Consider the following 17,964-nt stretch of genomic DNA (forward strand, 5'->3'; position numbering starts at 1 on the left):
GACATCATCATCACCAGCCCATTAACGTCCCCACTGCTGGGGCACGGGCCTTCCCTATGGATGGATAGGAAGATCGGGCCTTAAACCACCACGCGGTCCCACTGCGGATTGGTGGTTATTAACGACTGCTAACGCAGCCGGGACCAACGGCTTAACGTGCCTTCCGAAGCACGGAGGAGCTCGAGATGAAAACTTTTTTTTGTGGTCACCCATCCTATGACCGGCCTTTGCGAAAGTTGCTTAAATTCAAAAATCGCAGACCGAGCGCGTTTACCGCTGCGCCACCGAGCTCCAAAAATATGATAAATAGCAATATTGCGTTCTTAGATGAGTTGCAACTATTTGGCCCTTTTAGACTCCTTGACAACTTTTGACACTGCGATCAATATGATCTCGTTTTGGCAACCAACATTTTAAATGAAAATGTTATGTTGGGAGTGTATTATTTAACCACAAGAAATAACAAAACCACAACAAAGACGTGAAGTTCAAATTTTCATGTAACATATTAAATTAATAATTAAGTTTAGACTGAAGTCACAAGTGTTTTGAACAATTGGTCATTTAAGACAATTTCAATCACAGAAGAAAATGTCATAAGTATAGATTGTTTGATTTTTCAATTATTTTTGCCGAGTTCAGTATTTTATCAAGTTATTTATCAACATAATTATTATTATCAGAAAAGAAATATAAATCAAAAACTATATCATTATAAAACCTTTTATAAATATAAAATGTTATCCATAGAAGTCTTGGAGCAATAAATAATCAATATTTCGAAAGTAAAACATTATTGTTTTAACCGAATCATTTTTTTATTGATTTAGTTTTAATTCACCCATTGTATTCTCAATTAAATTACAAGTAATCAGTTTATCGTCTATCGTATCGATCGTGTTTCAGTCTGGGAGTCTTCTTGTGTCAATTCTTCTAGATCCAGCTCAGCACAATCAAGCTGGAACAAAACCAAAACAGGTTTTTTTTTTCTATCCCAAGTACTTATACAGGGTGTTAGTGACATCGTAACGAATACTGAGGGGGATGATTCAGACCATGATTCTGAGTTCATATCAAGTGGAATTTTCCGTCGCAAAATTCATGATTTTTTTTTAGTTATTTTAAATTATTTTCAATTCTATACTTTTGCGATGAAAAATTCCACTTGATATTAACTCAGAATAATCAGCTGAATCATCCCCCTCAGTATTCGTTACGATGTCACTTACACCCCGCACAAGTACATACTGTAGCCATAAAAGTAGGTATGGGTGTTAGTGACACCGTAACGAATACTGAGGGGGATGATTCAGACCATGATTCTGAGTTGAAATCAAGTGGAATTTTCAGTCAGAAAATTCATGAAAATTCTTGTTTTTTTTTAAGTTATTTTCTGTTCCATACTTTTGCAACGGAAAATTCCACTTGATATCATCTCATAATCATGGTCTCAATCATCCCTCAAAGTTTTCGTTACGATGTCACTAACACCCTGTATAATCCAACCAGGGTTATTATTTCGGTGTCCGATGAACGATGCCCTAACTAAACAAAGGACAGTCCACAAAGACATTAAAAACACATTATAATAATGTATGTGTTATGAGGTTTTACACACACACACACATATACATTATTATATAATGTGTTTGTAACATTAAACACAACATTACAAATAAAGTATAAATGTTAAAATTCTGGATCCACGATCAAGGATGTCAAGGCTGACTGATCAAGAGTAGTCACTCTTAAACGAGCGAGCATGACTGAAGACTGTTGAGAGTGGAAGAAGTGAAATTGGTGCCTATATACGTCCCACTGCTGGGCACAGGCCTCCCCTCAATCAACCGGAGGGGGTATGGAGCATACCCCACCACGCTGCTCCACTGCGGGTTGGTGGAGGTGTTTTTTACGGCTAATAGCCGGGACCAACGGCTTAACGTGCCTTTTCTTACTTTTTCGGACAATCAGAAAATTCCTTGGTCTGCCTACCTCAACGGGGAATAGGCGTGGTATTAGGTATATGCATATGGTACATGCCTTTACAAACTAGTGGCATCATTTAGGCTAAATAAGAAAATGTTTTCATCGACGTTACTTTTGGTCTACGCTGGTCCTTATACTATTTGCGCTCTAGCGTGATGCCGTCAGCTGTGTCTCTTTCACACTTGGTTGTACTCTATATTGCCGTCCTGTTTTTACACGGAACATGCTAGAGCGCAAATAGTACAAGAGTCAGGTAAGTAGGTAAGTACAGGAAACTTACCAAAGTCACGTCATCAGGTACTCTGGACAGTAGATCTAATATTTCACTATTAGGAATTCGGTTTGGCCGCAAAATCTTTCTTAAGAACTTGTGCACTCCTGTAAGAAAATTGATTATTAAAAGTCACGCCAAGAAAAATAATAAATAGATATAATGTAACGTGTTTATCAAAAAAATAATAAAAAAATAGTCTTAAAAAAATATTTGACTTACCCCAAATCATAAATATGTAGTTGACTGGTATGAAGTACACAACTATAGTTATGAGAAGTATTATAAAAATGGCTAGAAAACTCAGGAATGGCACCGTGAAGTTAGTAAGGCTGAAAGTAAAGTTAAAATATTAGTATGTAGCAATATATCTATGGTACCTTAATAAGTTACTATGTAATTGAAGCTAGTATAGAACGAAAGGGATCTCTTGGCACAAAGCTATCTCCTTCGCACAATCGGTGATTACAGATGAGCACGTGTGGAAAGCATAATCGGTTGTACTCGAAAGGTCGCTTGCCCCCTTATTCCCGTCTGTCACCACCAATTCTACCACCACTGGGGCAGATAGAACAGTTTTGGCATCGTCTACCATCAGTGGTGGCAGATAGAACAAATTTAGTTGCTTCTGCCACTATGGGGGTAGACGGTACCAAAAAGTTCTTATATTGAATAATTATCTTTATTGATGTTATCATAAAGTTCTCTCTTTTCCCTATCAAATAAAATATCTCATTGTTACTGTGTGTGCGAAGCCTTTCGCTTAAAAGTAGCGGAAATGTCGCTAAAATGGCAATCCTTTATTCCCGTCTGCCGCCACCAATTATACCACCAGTAACAATGTGATATTTTGTATGGAGTCTCCACTGTGTGTCGAGGTGATATTTGATAGGGAGAAGAGAGAACTTTATGATAACATCAACAAAGATAATCATTGAATATTTTCAGAAAGGGCTCGCCTATTCGCTGCTCTTGGTCTGCGCTAACACTTAGTTGTACTGAGAGGGTTCTAAGCACGGGTTCTTTTGTAATTGGGTAGTTCCTAGGTCAAAGATAAATTATGAAATTCTGATTGCTAAATAAAGACCGTTTTCTTATTTCTATTTAACTTATTTATGAATTTTAATAATGAAAAACGTAATAATAAGTCTTAGAGTTTTACGTTATTCTATAACGTCGTAGTGTGTTTTTTCATACAAATTCCATAGTAATTTCCTGTTTTGACTTTTAGTGAAAAGTAACTGATTGTTGGAAACTAGCCTATTTTTGTGTTTTTATGTGAACCTTATGCATGATCCGTTGGGCGAAGTACAAATTCCCGCTCCGCTCCGGAACGCTCCAGATATCGCCTCTATGAGACTTTGTGAGCATTGAGTTTTAGTAGATAAACAAAAATACCAACTTTTTAATACTCTCACCGATACTCGCAAACTTTCCGATGCTATTTTGGACTGTTTTAATCAGATCTGTTAACGAGCTTAATCTTTCCCTCAAGGATGTACTTCGCGTAACCTGGAATGAACAAATAGGATTTAAGATTCTTAAATTACTTATTATGATTTCCGTGCTTCGGCACTAACCTTTCTAATTTCATGGATAACAGACCTAAGCATTTTTTATCTTCGTTTTTGAGTATAAATGATGACCCTTTTTATTACATTCAGGCACAACACATCATCATTATTCTGATCAAAATAAAGTAAAGCAATGTAGCAACATAATTCTATACGAATCTGATCCAAATATCAAGCAACAATTATTTTTAGCCTCTGCATTACATTATAAGTATTTTTGATGAGAAAATAGGTAATTATCACGTTAAATCTGAACACCTGCATCTACATTTTTTTTTAGGGAACTAAGTCTGGCAAGTCCCTCATTGACGAGTTATAACGAGTTTAAACTTAATTGATTCAATCGATGTTACTGACAGTGATTTAATAACACATTTACTATCAGGTTGATCGAATAACATTACGTATATGGGATTCTTGTTACGTACCGCTGGTTCAATAGCCATTTCTTCAGATGTCCTTTTCTTTTTCCCTGTAAGTCAATGTATTTATTTTAACGAGTTATTTTAAGAAATATATTGATGACTATATTTGTTACAGAATCGAATTTGATATATTGTGTTTGTTCAATAACAATTTCGACTAAACTTGCAATTAGAGTGCTTTTTTACCACTTATATTTGTTTCCAATTGTTTGATAAGTTAGTGCGATGAATTTGATCGCAGAAAAAAGTAAAGAAAAAAGTTCTATAAAGATTTTTGTATTGTAATGTAAACTTACAGTTAATTATAGCGTACTCAGGCGGCTTATACCATATGAAAGGTATAAGCAAAAGTAATGGCATCATCCACGGTCTGTAGAACCACCAGAAAAGGAGCCATATTGACAAGGCAACAGTGTTCCTTCTCCGCGATTCCCACTCGAAACATGTCCTGAAAATATATAGAAAATATTTAATTAGGTATCTAGAACAAAATAACCCTGACACCAGGGTTGATGAGGTTGGTAATTCACCCCACAACCCACACGATAGAAGAAGAAGAACAAGAAAATTGTGCTGTGTGTGTGAGAGGGTGTGGGTCTATGTGTGTGTGTCTGTGGGGGACCTTTACAAAACTGTAATGTATGATCTGTAGACTACTTACTACACGTCTTGAATTTTAAATTAGAACCGATTTTTTTGAGTTCATAATTGATATCACGTAAAACTGCCAGTACAAGAAAGCTTCAAAGATCACTTTATAATACATAGAAATGTACCTAAGAATCCTGCAAAATCGTGGCCAGAAGAACAAAACCAAGATATAGGTATATTTCCCCAGCATACAAAAACACATAATATTACTTACTTGAAAAATTTAAATGCATCTAGAATCCAAGTAACAACTGCTCTGGCTCTGGTGACATTTTGACTGAATACCGCTCTGCTAAATTCTGGTTCGGTCTCCAAAAAATTTACTTCTTTTGGATTGATCACACGCAGCGACGCTTTGATCTGAAGTCAGTAAAAAACATCTCACTGTCAACAGAAATCACCGGAAACTTCTTCACCACGGTTGGGCAACGTCGTACCTAAGCAATAAGTAAATCGATTAGAAGAAGGAGATATTCCGTCTAACCTATTAAATGTCACTTAGGTGAGTAGTTACACATTATGATCACTACCCACATATCACTATTCACTCAAGTGACATTTAAAGGGTGTTAAAATGATGACAATTATTTATACTAAGTTAATGATTATTCTTCTGGTTCATCTTTCTATATGGGACAACAGTTTTAGTTTTTCCACACATTTCTGTCTTTGCAGTACTCACACCTTTCAACGTTGATCTACTCTTTTGAGCAATCACATAGTTCTTCAAGTAATCCATCTACACTATTGTGGATCGCTCTACAATATGCAGGGTGTTCGTGACACCGTAACAAAAACTTTGAGGAACAATTCAGACCAAGATTCTGAGTTGATATTATCTAGTGGAATTTTTCGTCACAAAAGTATGGAATTGAAAATAATTTAAAAATAATCATTCCGACAGTAAATTACACTTGATATCAACTCTGGTTTGAATCATCCCCCAAAATTTTCGTCACTATGCCTCTGTATTTACTTACTACATTAAAATCTAGCTTTGTCTCCAGCAATATCCTTGGATTGTTTCCATTGGCTCTTTCTCTCAGCGTACTGTCCTTAAGTGCGTACCATTTTTTACTCCCATTCGTATTCGATAATAATGGAATGCATATTTTTCCCACAACGTCGGACTTTTTTTCATCTATCACTGATATTGCTAGGATAGATGTGACGTCAGACACTACCCTGAAATAAAATTAACGATTTAGTCTTTATAACGTCGTGATTTATATTCTATTTGATCTTTATTTAGCTGTACTGCAAACTTTGTGCAACCAAGAGTAATAAATAGAAAAGTTAAAATAAGCATTGTAATGTCTGTACAAAAGCTGAAAATTCCTGATGTGGTGTGGAAGATTTCGGAAAGAAAACTATTATTAATACTTAATACTTTTTAAAATAAATAATTGTGAGTATCGCGTATGAATGTAAACAATAACCTTAAAACGAATAGGTATACTTACAAAGCCATAATCTTCATCCAAGTAGGGTTTTGGGTTTTAAAATCGGTATGTGATTGAAGTCTGTTGTTATCCAGTTCTATGAGACAGAAATAGTCACCTGACGGCAAACCTTTGGCTCCATAAACAACCATAGAAAACCATCCTACGTTATTAAAGTTGCTACTGACGGAAGACTAGAAAGACCAGAAAAAAGTTTACTTGTTAAAAGAAGCCTCAAAGAATTGTATATTTAATAAAGATGTTTGAGTTTGTGTGCTGCTCTAAATAAATTCTCAGGCACAGATTCGTAAAACTTTCGAAAATGAGGCGATCTGGAACTTAAAACGCAATGCCGGACGAGTCGCCTTTTCCACGGGTTTTTTCATACTGTCCTTTTGAGTAAAGAAAGCCTTCTATTAGTAAATAATAATCTCGCACTACATATTTACATTCGAAAAGTATTTACATTTTCGTAAGCGATATTTAGAGTAGCAGTCGAGGGTGAGTTTGACATCAATTTTACATCAACATCGTTTTCCACATTTTACAAAAATGCACAAGACATTTTATTTGCTCACGGTATTATTATTTCCATGATTATTTGGTCTTGTATTTCGGATTTTTTGACATTTTATTGACATATTGACATGTTTTGATTTGTGCTCTTTCGCGTCTTTTGCGTCTTTTGCCTGCTTTGGCAAAAGAATGACTATGATACAGGCCTTCATAGGTTGTTGGCATGTGATGAAATATTGATCTGGTCCGCCAGTTGCTCTATGTTATTGAAAAAATATTATGTTATTAATCTAAGTGTGATGTAAAAAATTGAGCTATTATTTAAGTTAATCGTGATTTCCCAACGACTTCATAGTGATTAAAAGAAGTTGCTCAAGTACATTAATTTAAATGTAATTTTCGGACTTGGGACCTAGACTTACACTTAACTTACTTAGGTGGCGACTTAGCGACATTATACATATATTATAAGCAGCGCGGTGGAGTATGTTGCATTATTCTTTCGCTTAGGTTGTTTTTTAAATTTAGTGTTACTTAAAAAATATTTGAATTAAGTAATAAATTAAAACGTAAGCTTGTGTTCAGATCAATCTACTTTGTATAGCAAATTAAACTTTTAACACGTTTAGGAAACTCGAATCGAACTCGAAACGAAGCGAACTCACATAATCCTTTCTTCTTGATTTATGATCGTTTGAATCCATGGACATATAGTCTACAACCGTTCCGCTTATTGTCAGCAGGATAAATATTTGTACATTAGCCGTCCCTTCCTGCAGATTCAGACGCATTTTATGTGTCTTCTCTTTTTCTATTTCGGACAAATCTACGAGACTCCTGTAAACAAGTAATATCTTTAATTATAAACGCGAAAGTAACTCTGTCTGCCTTTCTGTTACTTTTTCACGCCTAAAACTGATGACGAACACATGGTCGCAATAAAACATTTCTATTTCTATTTCAATGATTTGGTTGAAAATAGGCATTATATAGGGATGAACCATAGTATTAGAGTACTTTTTACTCTCAATTCGGAACTTTGGGTTTCTAGGGATGGTCATGGTGCTATTTAGTATTATATGATCTGTGATTATTATTTATCGCGATAATCGCAAATCACGCGGAAAGTACAGAATAAATAAAAACCCTTGATCCGCGTGAATAGTTTATATCATAAATAGCCAATTTGGCAGGAAGTTAATCGCTTTGATTTGTTATAATCTTATTGAATAGTGTATTTTATCAAAGATAATAATCTCATGATGTTCCAAACATACTTATTGCTAACATTTACTTAAACTGGTAGTAAAATATAATATATTTTGGATGATTTGATAGACTACATTTATTGTTAGTCAATATAGTAACTCTGAACCTCCGACACAGTTTGTTTACTAGTTGTCCAGGCAGACCACAAATAATTATATGAGTGATAAAATAAGAAACTATGATAAGAGAGAGATGTGGTGTAAAAGATGATGTTCATGGTGCAGTGACTAAAATTGAGAAGGGAAAGACAGTTACCTAAGTTGGTTTGGACACGTGAAGCCGATGTAAGATGAAATGGTTGTTGAAGATGTTATAAGGCGAAGGTTGTCAGTAGGCCTGACAGAGGAAGATCTAGAAGGACGTACATTGACCAAATTACGGATGTCCTTAAAAAAGGTTTTGTATGTTTTTTGTAGGAGGTGATTGTAGAAGGCGAAAGAAACAAGAGAAGTAAATATGTCAGGATGATGAAATGGTCTTTATCTTAATAGTTGCTCTGGTTAGAAATAGGCGTGAGTTTATTCTTTATATTTCTATAACAAAAGGAGTGCTTACCTGCCCATTAAGGTGTCTTTCTCCCACATAGTAATTTCCAGCATTTGTTCTTCAAACATATTCAATGTGAATAATTCTTGCCAAGTCGCGACGTTATTGGCACTTTTCACTGTTTTTGTCTTGCGTTTTTCAGCACCTAATCTGAAAAGATATATAAATTAATCAATAGTCTCTGATGATTCTCATTTCTGATTTGACAGGGCCGTTTTTTTATGGAAGCGACTGCCTGTCTGAACTTCCAGTTCGCGAAGTGAAAACCAACCCAAGGTAGGTTAGGTTACATAGTCACATACCTCCGAAATACATTTCTCATAGAGAGTGATGTTTTCCTTTACCGCTGAGCACGTGATCATTTATGATCCAAACATGAATTCGAAAATCATTGGTTTAGGCCTATGCTGGGTTTCGAACCTGCGACCTCCAATTGAGTGTCAAGCGTTCTACCAACTGGGCTACCGCGGCTACCAATAAGTTAATCAATGGTGTACTTCGTTATTAATTTTACCGTGTTTGAGTATTTGATTGCGTCGCGCGCTAAATAGGCGTCACAGTACTTACAGCAGTATTATTAGACTAAATACTCCTAGCATTCTAATCTACTAGTAGAAAGTTAGCCGTATCACTAATTTAAGAGCCACGCTCTTGTCGTTGTAGCATCCTCCATGCTACTTTTTAGGGAAAAATAGAGAGTGGTTTCCCTCTTGCCTTCTGCCCACAGTACTCTGTCTGACGCGAGTGGGATGGCGCCCAGAGTAGTCTATTTCAAAGCCGTACTAGGACACCTGTCCTCCGCCTCTGAACAGTACTGACAGTTACTGCGGCCTTCTGTCAGTTCCCAGGTTACAGTCCCTGTGACTCGCCTCTTCTTCGCATTGCCGTACCGATTGCTCTCATCTCCGCCTCTGCAACCGTTAAGGTCTTCACCCAAGGGCAAGGGTTCTAAGTTATAACTCGTAGGTCTGGGTCCCTATCCGAACTCAGCTACCATCTTACTCCGGCTTACTGAAGTAAGAGGCTGAAAGTTAGTAGGTAAGTAAAACTTTTTATCAAGTCGATACCTACGGTATAGCAGCGTTTTACCTACCAATAAAACGCTTATTAAAAACTTGCCTAATTCGAAGCCTATGTATGTGAGAGTAGCGTTTGACATTTTATCCTGTGGCAACACTGAATATATTTCTGTCCTTATTGCTCTTACGTACTTGGACGGTTTGTCTCTTTCACACCTGGTAGGAGAAGTGTCAGCATAAAATGCGAGACACGATCGCCGCGCTTCACATTGAGTTTCACATACTTACACCAGGCAGAAATAAAAATTGTAGGCTTCGAATTAGGCAAGTTTTTAATAAGCGTTTTATTGGTAGGTAAAACGCTGCTATTAAAAAACTGTGCCGTTATTCGAAGCCTATGTATGTGAGACGTGTTTGTTATCGCCTGGTGTGAGAGACAAATGTTGAAATTAACTTTTAAATTAAGCCTAAGTAATTATATAATTTTCATCTAGATACTAAAGCAATTTCATATGATTCTTTTAGGATGTGTCAGTATCATATAAATTAAGTATGCAAAAATCAGTGTACCTACATAGAGCAAATGTAATGACTTTAAAGAAGGGTAATTAACAGTCAAAGACACAATATAGACATAAACATTTATTAAGAAAAATTATGTAAATTATGTATACAGGTCAATTAATAATCTTCTTTATTTCTTCTTTTATGATTAATAAATCAGATTAAACATCATATAATTTAACGCAAACTAAATAACCAGGTCGTATGTACCATATCAAACAGGAGAAAATAATCTAGTTATTGAAGTCGTTTGTTTATCCGGTAACACAGATCTTTTATAATATTTCATAAATACATTCTGCGAGCGCCAATTACCTCTTTTCAAAATCTCATCTATTGGGAAATTTTGAATCCAATTTTTCGAAGATACCGCTGGTCTGAAGCTTCCGGGAGTTGCATTGATGCCTGCTTCCATCAATAAAGCCTTTAACCAATTTGCAATGGTGGTTCTAGATGCCGCTTTCGGAGGACCACACACTGTTAAAAATAAGTTGTCTAATCGACATTCATCTCGTCGAGTTTTTGATAGTCGAATTAAAGATTTCACCCAAAAAACAGGATCCAGGGAAACGGTTTCTAAATTTGTATGTAATTTCCATCCAGATTGTCTGTAGTCTCCGTTATCTGTTTTGGACCCGTATTTAGGCCAAAATGTAATACAATTTTCTGAAACAACAAAATTGTCAGGGTGAATAGACAGCAAGGTTAGGTCATGAACCCGCCTGCCTGAGCAGAGTAATAGTATGCAAGCAGTACGCTTAGCACACACAAACAGGTCAAAATTGAGTTGAAAATTGTTCGAGAGCCAAGATGACAAAACATCAATATCCCAGACAGGAGGTTTATCTTCTTTAGGTGTTTTATTGGAAATAGATTTTAAGATATGCTGCACTAAAGGATGAGAACTTAACTTTTCTGTGAGGTTTGGATTGCACAAAGTTGAAACTACTGATTTATGCATTACAATTGTATTTTTAGAAAAATTTTCTATCAAATAGAGGTCTGATAAATACCTGGCCAAATCTGATCCAGAGGGAGTTGTCAAGGATATTTTATTCTTTAGCGCCCAGCTTGACCATCGACGCCACACAGATTGGTAAGATTTTATCGAAGAATTTCGCCAACTGGATTTAAGAAGTTGTATTTGGTCCTGAGACCAACCTTTTATGGCCTCACTCCACCCCCACATTTCCATGCCTCCAGTGTTATATCCTGGACTTTGGGTGGTGGAAAGCTCGTTGATGTGTCTATTAGGACTTCCGTTAGGTTGTAAATTGTGAATGGGGGAGCTATAGAGCGGCTGCGAAGGTCCGGACGCCAAAATGCCTTCTCCCACCTGGGAGCTATCACTATGTACACTCCTTGGGCATTGTTGAGGTGAGTCAAAACTCGAGGCAGGAGGAATGGTGGCGGAAATATCCACGCTAGAGAGAAATTCCATGTTCGGCTCAGGGCATCGTAAAATTCTGCTTGCCTGTCGGTTACGTCCAAGCTTACGTAGCGTGGAACTACATGAGCCGTCTGGGATGCAAACAGATCTATGTCGGGAAGGCCCCATTTCGAGAAGATCTTTTGTGTAATTTGAGGTAGCAGGTGCCATTCTGGTAGTTTGCCTTGGCGGGACAGCTGGTCTGCTTCCACATTGTACCGACCCGGCAGGTGATGAAGCGAGAGTTTTATGTTGAATAAATCCAGGATTTGGTAAATCTGATTTGTTAAATATAACAGGGACATTGACTGGGTTCCACCCTCGTTTTTCAGGTAGGAAAGAGCTGTTCGATTGTCGGATTGAATCGATATTGTAGAGTTTCGCATGTGAAGGGCCAACGCTTGAAAAACTTTCAATATTACCAAAATTTCCTTCTGATTCGAGTGAAGATTGAGTTCGGGAGCTGACCACGTGCCCGACATGATCAAATTGTCGATTTGGGCTCCCCAACCCAGACCTGATGCATCTGTTGCTATATAATGCGACACTGGCCTTGGGTGAATAATTGACCGACTGTTCAGATTTTCTAACCACCAATTCAGTTCTATTAATGCTGGCTCGGGAACAGGGAAATGTTTGTAAGGGCGCATAACACTTAGCCATTGGCAAAAGGTCAGCAAGGCCCTGTGATTTAAACGACCTCTGGGAATGCAGAAGCTTGCAAAATTCAATAGGCCTACTAAGGATTGCATGATCTCTAAGTTGGCAGTTTTCGTCTGAAGAATATTTTGAATTTTGCGAGTTATTGTCTGGCATTTGTCGCTGGGTAACCATTTTATGTTGTGGAACGGATCCCACATAATACCCAGGAAGTGAAGTTGACGTTGAGGTTTCAGCACGGATTTTGAAAGGTTTACGGTCCAGCCTAGGTAATTGAGCAAATCGACTGTTAACGAAACATGTCTCTGGAGCATGTCTTTGTCTTGGTGGACTATCAAAAAGTCGTCTAGGTAGACTAGCATGCGTACACCCTGGGTTCTTAGGATCTGCGCGACCCAGTTCGTCAAAGTGGCAAATGTCTTCGGAGCGGTGGCTAGTCCAAAGGGTAGACAAGTCATTTGCATCAGAACTCCTTGATATATAAGGCGCAGAAAACACCTGTGTGCGGGAGAAATCGGGACATGAAAGTAAGCATTTGACAAGTCTATTTTTGCCATCCAATCTTGTGGCTGGAGGAACGTTGGTATTTTTTGAATGTTTACTAGTCGAAATTTGCTTACATGTACAAAGTTGTTGAGGTTGCGCAGGTTGAAAATCGGGCGCTGTGTTCCGTCCTGCTTGGGTACTAGGAACATTTGAGAAATAAAACTTGGAGTTGTAGGAGCTTGTTCTAGAACATTTGTTTGTACGAGCTGGGACAACACAGAAGTCATTTCCTGAGAAAGTGGAGTTTGGAGCGGATGGTCGTAAAATGGAAGATGAAGCGGTGGTTTTATTTTGAATGGGATTCGATATCCGCTGATTATGTCGACAATCGTCTGGTTCGCTCCTAACTTTCCCCATCTGTTTGGGTAATTTACAAGTTGTCCAGCTTGGAAAATCGAGTCAGAATTTTCGCGCACCACGACCGGTGGCGCGAGATCGGTCAGTAAATTGTTTACCGAGTCTTCCTTGCGAAGGACGGATGTTTCTGGGGCGAAATATTCTGCCTTGTGTTGCCTGTGCACGAGGTAAAAGTGTTGTTGGAGGTAACAACGTACTGTTGTAGGCAGGAAATAAACCTTGCGGAGGTGGAAAACAGGGATTCATATGCATGCCTTGCGAAGGCGTAGCAACATTACCACCGTGCGCCAGTGGAAAAGAAAATTGATTTTGGCCTTGCGCAGGCACAAAATTCGGTTTCATACTCGAATTGTTAAAATTGACTGGTTTTTTAGATCTTGTCTCTTTAGAAGGCCAAAAAATTTTTGTGCTGCCTCCGTTCTTTTCGATTGTTGCTGACAAGTCACTGCTTACGAATAGATGGCTGGAGGATGGCGGAATTTTTCGCAAAGTTGATTTAATAAATTTATCTTTAACATGTTTTAGCAAAAAATCCCTTCGCTGCTGAACTAAATCTGCGCGATGACCACATGTCATCTGAAGGAGGTCATTCGAGATTTTTTGATATTCACTTCGAGAAAAAAGGTCGCATAACTTTGTTTCGACTGCCTTCGTATCAGTCATTTCTACAGAACCAAGCCAAGAAACGAACATTCTAATTACTTGCTCTAAGGCTTCCTTTTGTTTAAGCAAACCCAAAGAAATTGCCGCGAAACCGCGCTCTGTGTAATGCAGGTTTAGAGACGTTTCGTACGGTTTAAATTCCTCATTTGATTCTAGTTCTACGAATCCGGGGGTAGCACAATAATTTTTCTGTACATCTGAGTACCTAACGTCTGACCAACTCTCAGTTTCGAAATGCTGCAACTCTTTTAGTTTTTCTAAATAAGAGTGCGAAGTTTTCGGAATTGCGGGTTCCTTAACAACTGTATTAACAGGTAGTGAAAACTGCGCGTCTATAGCTACTGTAGGTTGAGATTCAGCTTCTGACCCATTAGTTATAGTTGGTTGTTGAATCGCCGCGTTCGTCGGTTGATAAATGGTTTGTTGCAAGTCCTCCATGTGATCAGTTACTTGTTGCGGGTTCGCCGCGTGATCGTTTATTTCTTGCGGGGTCGCCGCGTGATTAGTTGATTGTTGCGGGTTCGCCGCATAAGAAATTGCCACGTCATTGTCTTCTTCAAACAATTCACCACTAATATTCGCGTCAAGAACATCGTCATCATCTTGATAATCATGAAGATTTAAATCTACGTTTCCTACCAATTCAGATTGAGAAGACGGCACTAATTGTGATAAAAAAGATTGAATGGAATTTACTTGCATTGTCAATCTATTTAGCAAATCCTGGTCACAAAATCGTTTAGAAACATTATTACTTGGATTGGAATCATCGGGAGCTTTACGCTTTTGAGCACTATTACATTGATTATTTTCCATCATATACTTTTGTATTTATATACGGACAGAAATATAATAAGATCACAATGAAATTTCAAACGGAAAATCCGTTAAAAAATAAAATTACTCACCAAATTTTCGGACTGTGCTGCACAGGTCGAAAATCAAACGCCAAATGTGAAGCGCGGCGATCGTGTCTCGCATTTTATGCTGACACTTCTCCTACCAGGTGTGAAAGAGACAAACCGTCCAAGTACGTAAGAGCAATAAGGACAGAAATATATTCAGTGTTGCCACAGGATAAAATGTCAAACGCTACTCTCACATACATAGGCTTCGAATAACGGCACAGTTTTTTAATAAAACAATTACCTTATACATTAGATTTTCCCAAGTGCGTGAACCTTTAAGTGACTAGTAGAAAGTTGTAAGCTCATTCCTAGGATCTTTGTAAAATAGGTTGAACAGTACACCAGTAGACATACCTAACACGACAGTACACTAGTCGTGGTTTCTCCTCTGCAATCGGTTCATTTTCCGATCCAGTGGCTTCGATAAGTGCGACGGTCACAGACGCCAGTTTATTCTTCTTTTTAGGTACGTCCAGGGTGGGCGTGTTAGTGAAAACAAACTGTAAAAGAATAATGAATAATTAGTCAAGTGCATTTTTTAATGTATTTTCGGTACGGAATTTCAGTGGCGCATTTTTCGTATTCTCTTTTTAAACAAAAAAATAAGGGCCTCATTATCATAGACAATTATTGAGAACCGACTTAACCTAATGACAATCGCCTCAGAAATTAGGCAATTAAAATATACTTTCAATAATTAACCCTAAAAATAAAATAATATAAATAGTCTATAAGTTCCACTGTTAGGCACAGGCTAACCTCAATGAACCGAAAGTATGGACCATACTCGAATAATACACAATAATTATTATTTGTTTCGACCGGTTTTTAGTCCGTTTGATTTCAATAATACGGTTTCAAATACTTTTTGTTTGGGTTCTATTGGAATTATGTATGACCCGCAGATCAACAAACAACAGAACAATACAACAAATATACATTTTAGTTTACTACTGTGTGTTTACTATAGAAAATAGCAAGCTAAAGTTAATTCAAAGTAAAAAGGTCGAGAGACAGCGCATGGACGCACCAGCCAATCGTGTAAACAATTTAAGGAGCTCTCAAATACGGAGAGACAAACTCGGGACTCGAGGTGTAAATAAAATGGACCTTTTCTACTTTCTCCCGAGATTCTCTTTTCTTGTCCTTCGCCTCTCGTCTCCGCTCCCTGACGGCTGATATCCGGGTTTCAATTCTGTCGCGTATGGAAATTCTTCGCGTCGGCGTATTAGGTAACTCCTGACTTGCTTTATTATTCTTGTACGCGTCATATATTCTGTAAAAAAATATATCCACTTCTAATAATAAGTCTGTTTACAAAATTTTATTTAATTGGCGTATTCATGTTGTAGTTGCAATAATTGGCGAGGCCTTATCAATGTGATTACAATGAATGATGTGATGCAATGTGATTGTACTAATTACAAACAACATTATTTATCTTATACAAATAAAAATACTGAAGGAAATTATACTTGTAACGCTTAATAGCATTTAAGCCTTAATGTAATAATTACATCTGTAATCAATATATTGCGTAACAAAGACATGATTTTCATAAGTAAACTTACCAGTAGTCTGTACTTACGATTCAAAACTCGATCTGAAGTCGTCAAGAAAAAACACGTTATTTTCACTTTGATGTCTAACAATAGACACTTCAGATTTATAAACAGTATCATCTTCGAGATCATAGACCTTCACATTCTGTTGGTTTACATCTTCAACAATAATTTTGTGTTTCACTGTGTTCATGTCACTTCTTTCTTGGTACATTTCTTCGAGCTCTTGAATATCACAAATACTATGTCTCAAGGAATTGTTATCGTAATCATCAACTGAGGAAGGCAAACACTCCATCGATCTAGACTTGTCAAGTTTTTTTTGCATTTCAGCATATTTATTGAAAATTCTCTCGTGGAATCTCGCAAAATGTTTTTTGGATAGACTGTCGCTATCACCTTTTTTGTTTTCGGTCATTTTTACGATAGACCGTCGCTCACATTAAATGTTATTGAATGGCTTATAATAAATATTGTTGCTAGTTTATGCTCGTCTATCTAATCAGGAGTTTAACTATTGATTATTTTGCAAATCTTATCTATAACGAATCTCTACCGGGCGGGGACTTACAGCGTTTTGTGTACCGTTATCGCAGAGACATTAATCACTCAATTTTTATATATATAGATGATTCAGATTTAGTCACGCAACTGAAGGACACGTCATATACTTTACATGGCCAAACATCTAAGTATTTGTTTTTTCGTGACAGGTTTAGCTCTATAAATAATTAGTGCTTATGCACCTTCAGTCTAATAATACCTGGTAAAAGCGCGCTTTGAAATAAAGACTTCTATGATAAATTAGGAAATAAAGGCAGAAAAGAATATACTGAAAATGAGGAACTCATTACTAACTTTGCGCCTTGTAAATTGTAAGGACAAAACTAACTAAACATTAAAGAAAGAACGCAGGAGTTTTAATCTTAAACAATCTTTGTAGGTGTTTCATAGCGACTAAAAGGTTAATTAAGCTAAAAAAATAACTGCAATCCCTAATTACTTGTTTTGTTTCCCCTTATGGACGTCGCGCCTGTTGGATTTATTGTAGCAAAACAAAGGAAGGGAAATTAAAGTCGCTTGCTCTTTTGTTGTATAAGTTTTACGGCGCTCAACGATATTCTTCAATCTTTTACCAGAATAATAAAGAATTTTGGAAAGTACGGTTATGGTTGTAAGACATTGCGTTAATATGCCTGGTTTTGTTTAAAATACAAAGTGGTAATTATTGTTTTTATGATTTTATAATACATTTTTTTTATTTAAAAGTATCGTATTACGAATCACAATGAGTCACATTGGGTGACGTACAAGATTATTGAATATGTATACTTACACAGATCACACCTATTTCCCGTTGGGGTAGCCAGAGAGCACGGAATTCTACTTACGATCCTGGCTTACCCAGTGACGGCCTTAGGGGTTGCTGTGTCGCCATAATCAACTAAGACGGGAACACCCTGACCTTCAATCCCTGATCTAGCGGGGAGCAACTGGATTGGACACACCTGCCCATGGAAAGGATTGTCATGAAAAGTGAAGGTTTTTGGAGACGCCAAAATGATAGTTTCTGAAC

General features: G+C 37.2%; 2 protein-coding genes across 2 annotated transcripts; both read right to left on the reverse strand.

Moving 5' to 3' along the window:
* Window positions 1-752: 752 nt before the first annotated feature.
* On the reverse strand, window positions 753-16,840 carry LOC126372855 (multiple C2 and transmembrane domain-containing protein-like). The gene is made up of 14 exons (XM_050018772.1): window positions 16,415-16,840; window positions 15,937-16,102; window positions 15,181-15,326; window positions 8,690-8,830; window positions 7,531-7,702; window positions 6,371-6,543; window positions 5,888-6,092; window positions 5,122-5,267; window positions 4,553-4,704; window positions 4,260-4,303; window positions 3,660-3,769; window positions 2,480-2,589; window positions 2,267-2,364; window positions 753-958 (listed from the first exon to the last, which is right to left on the reverse strand). The coding sequence occupies exons 1-14, from the start codon at window positions 16,804-16,806 to the stop codon at window positions 884-886; spliced, it is 2,130 nt and encodes a 709-aa protein (XP_049874729.1). The 5' UTR covers window positions 16,807-16,840; the 3' UTR covers window positions 753-883.
* Window positions 10,329-15,051, reverse strand: LOC126372889 (uncharacterized). Its single transcript, XM_050018821.1, has 2 exons — window positions 14,827-15,051; window positions 10,329-10,929 (listed from the first exon to the last, which is right to left on the reverse strand). Exons 1-2 carry the CDS (start codon window positions 14,897-14,899, stop codon window positions 10,478-10,480), a joined length of 525 nt encoding a protein of 174 aa, XP_049874778.1. The 5' UTR covers window positions 14,900-15,051; the 3' UTR covers window positions 10,329-10,477.
* Window positions 16,841-17,964: the final 1,124 nt, after the last annotated feature.

The sequence above is a fragment of the Pectinophora gossypiella genome, chromosome 14 (assembly GCF_024362695.1).
Source record: "Pectinophora gossypiella chromosome 14, ilPecGoss1.1, whole genome shotgun sequence".
NCBI lineage: Eukaryota > Metazoa > Arthropoda > Insecta > Lepidoptera > Gelechiidae > Pectinophora > Pectinophora gossypiella.

Excerpts from the sequence above, each read along its gene's own strand:
- LOC126372889 (XM_050018821.1), bottom strand. The coding sequence starts at position 14,899 with ATGCGAGACACGATCGCCGCGCTTCACATTTGGCGTTTGATTTTCGAC. Across the intron at positions 10,930-14,826 it reads CAGCACAGTCCGAAAATTTG|AAAATTGTATTACATTTTGG; the intron begins GTGAGTAATTTT and ends TTGTTGTTTCAG.
- LOC126372855 (XM_050018772.1), bottom strand. The coding sequence starts at position 16,806 with ATGACCGAAAACAAAAAAGGTGATAGCGACAGTCTATCCAAAAAACAT. Across the intron at positions 16,103-16,414 it reads TTCAGATCGAGTTTTGAATC|AATATATGACGCGTACAAGA; the intron begins GTAAGTACAGAC and ends ATTTTTTTACAG. Across the intron at positions 6,544-7,530 it reads AATCAAGAAGAAAGGATTAT|TCTTCCGTCAGTAGCAACTT; the intron begins GTGAGTTCGCTT and ends TGGTCTTTCTAG.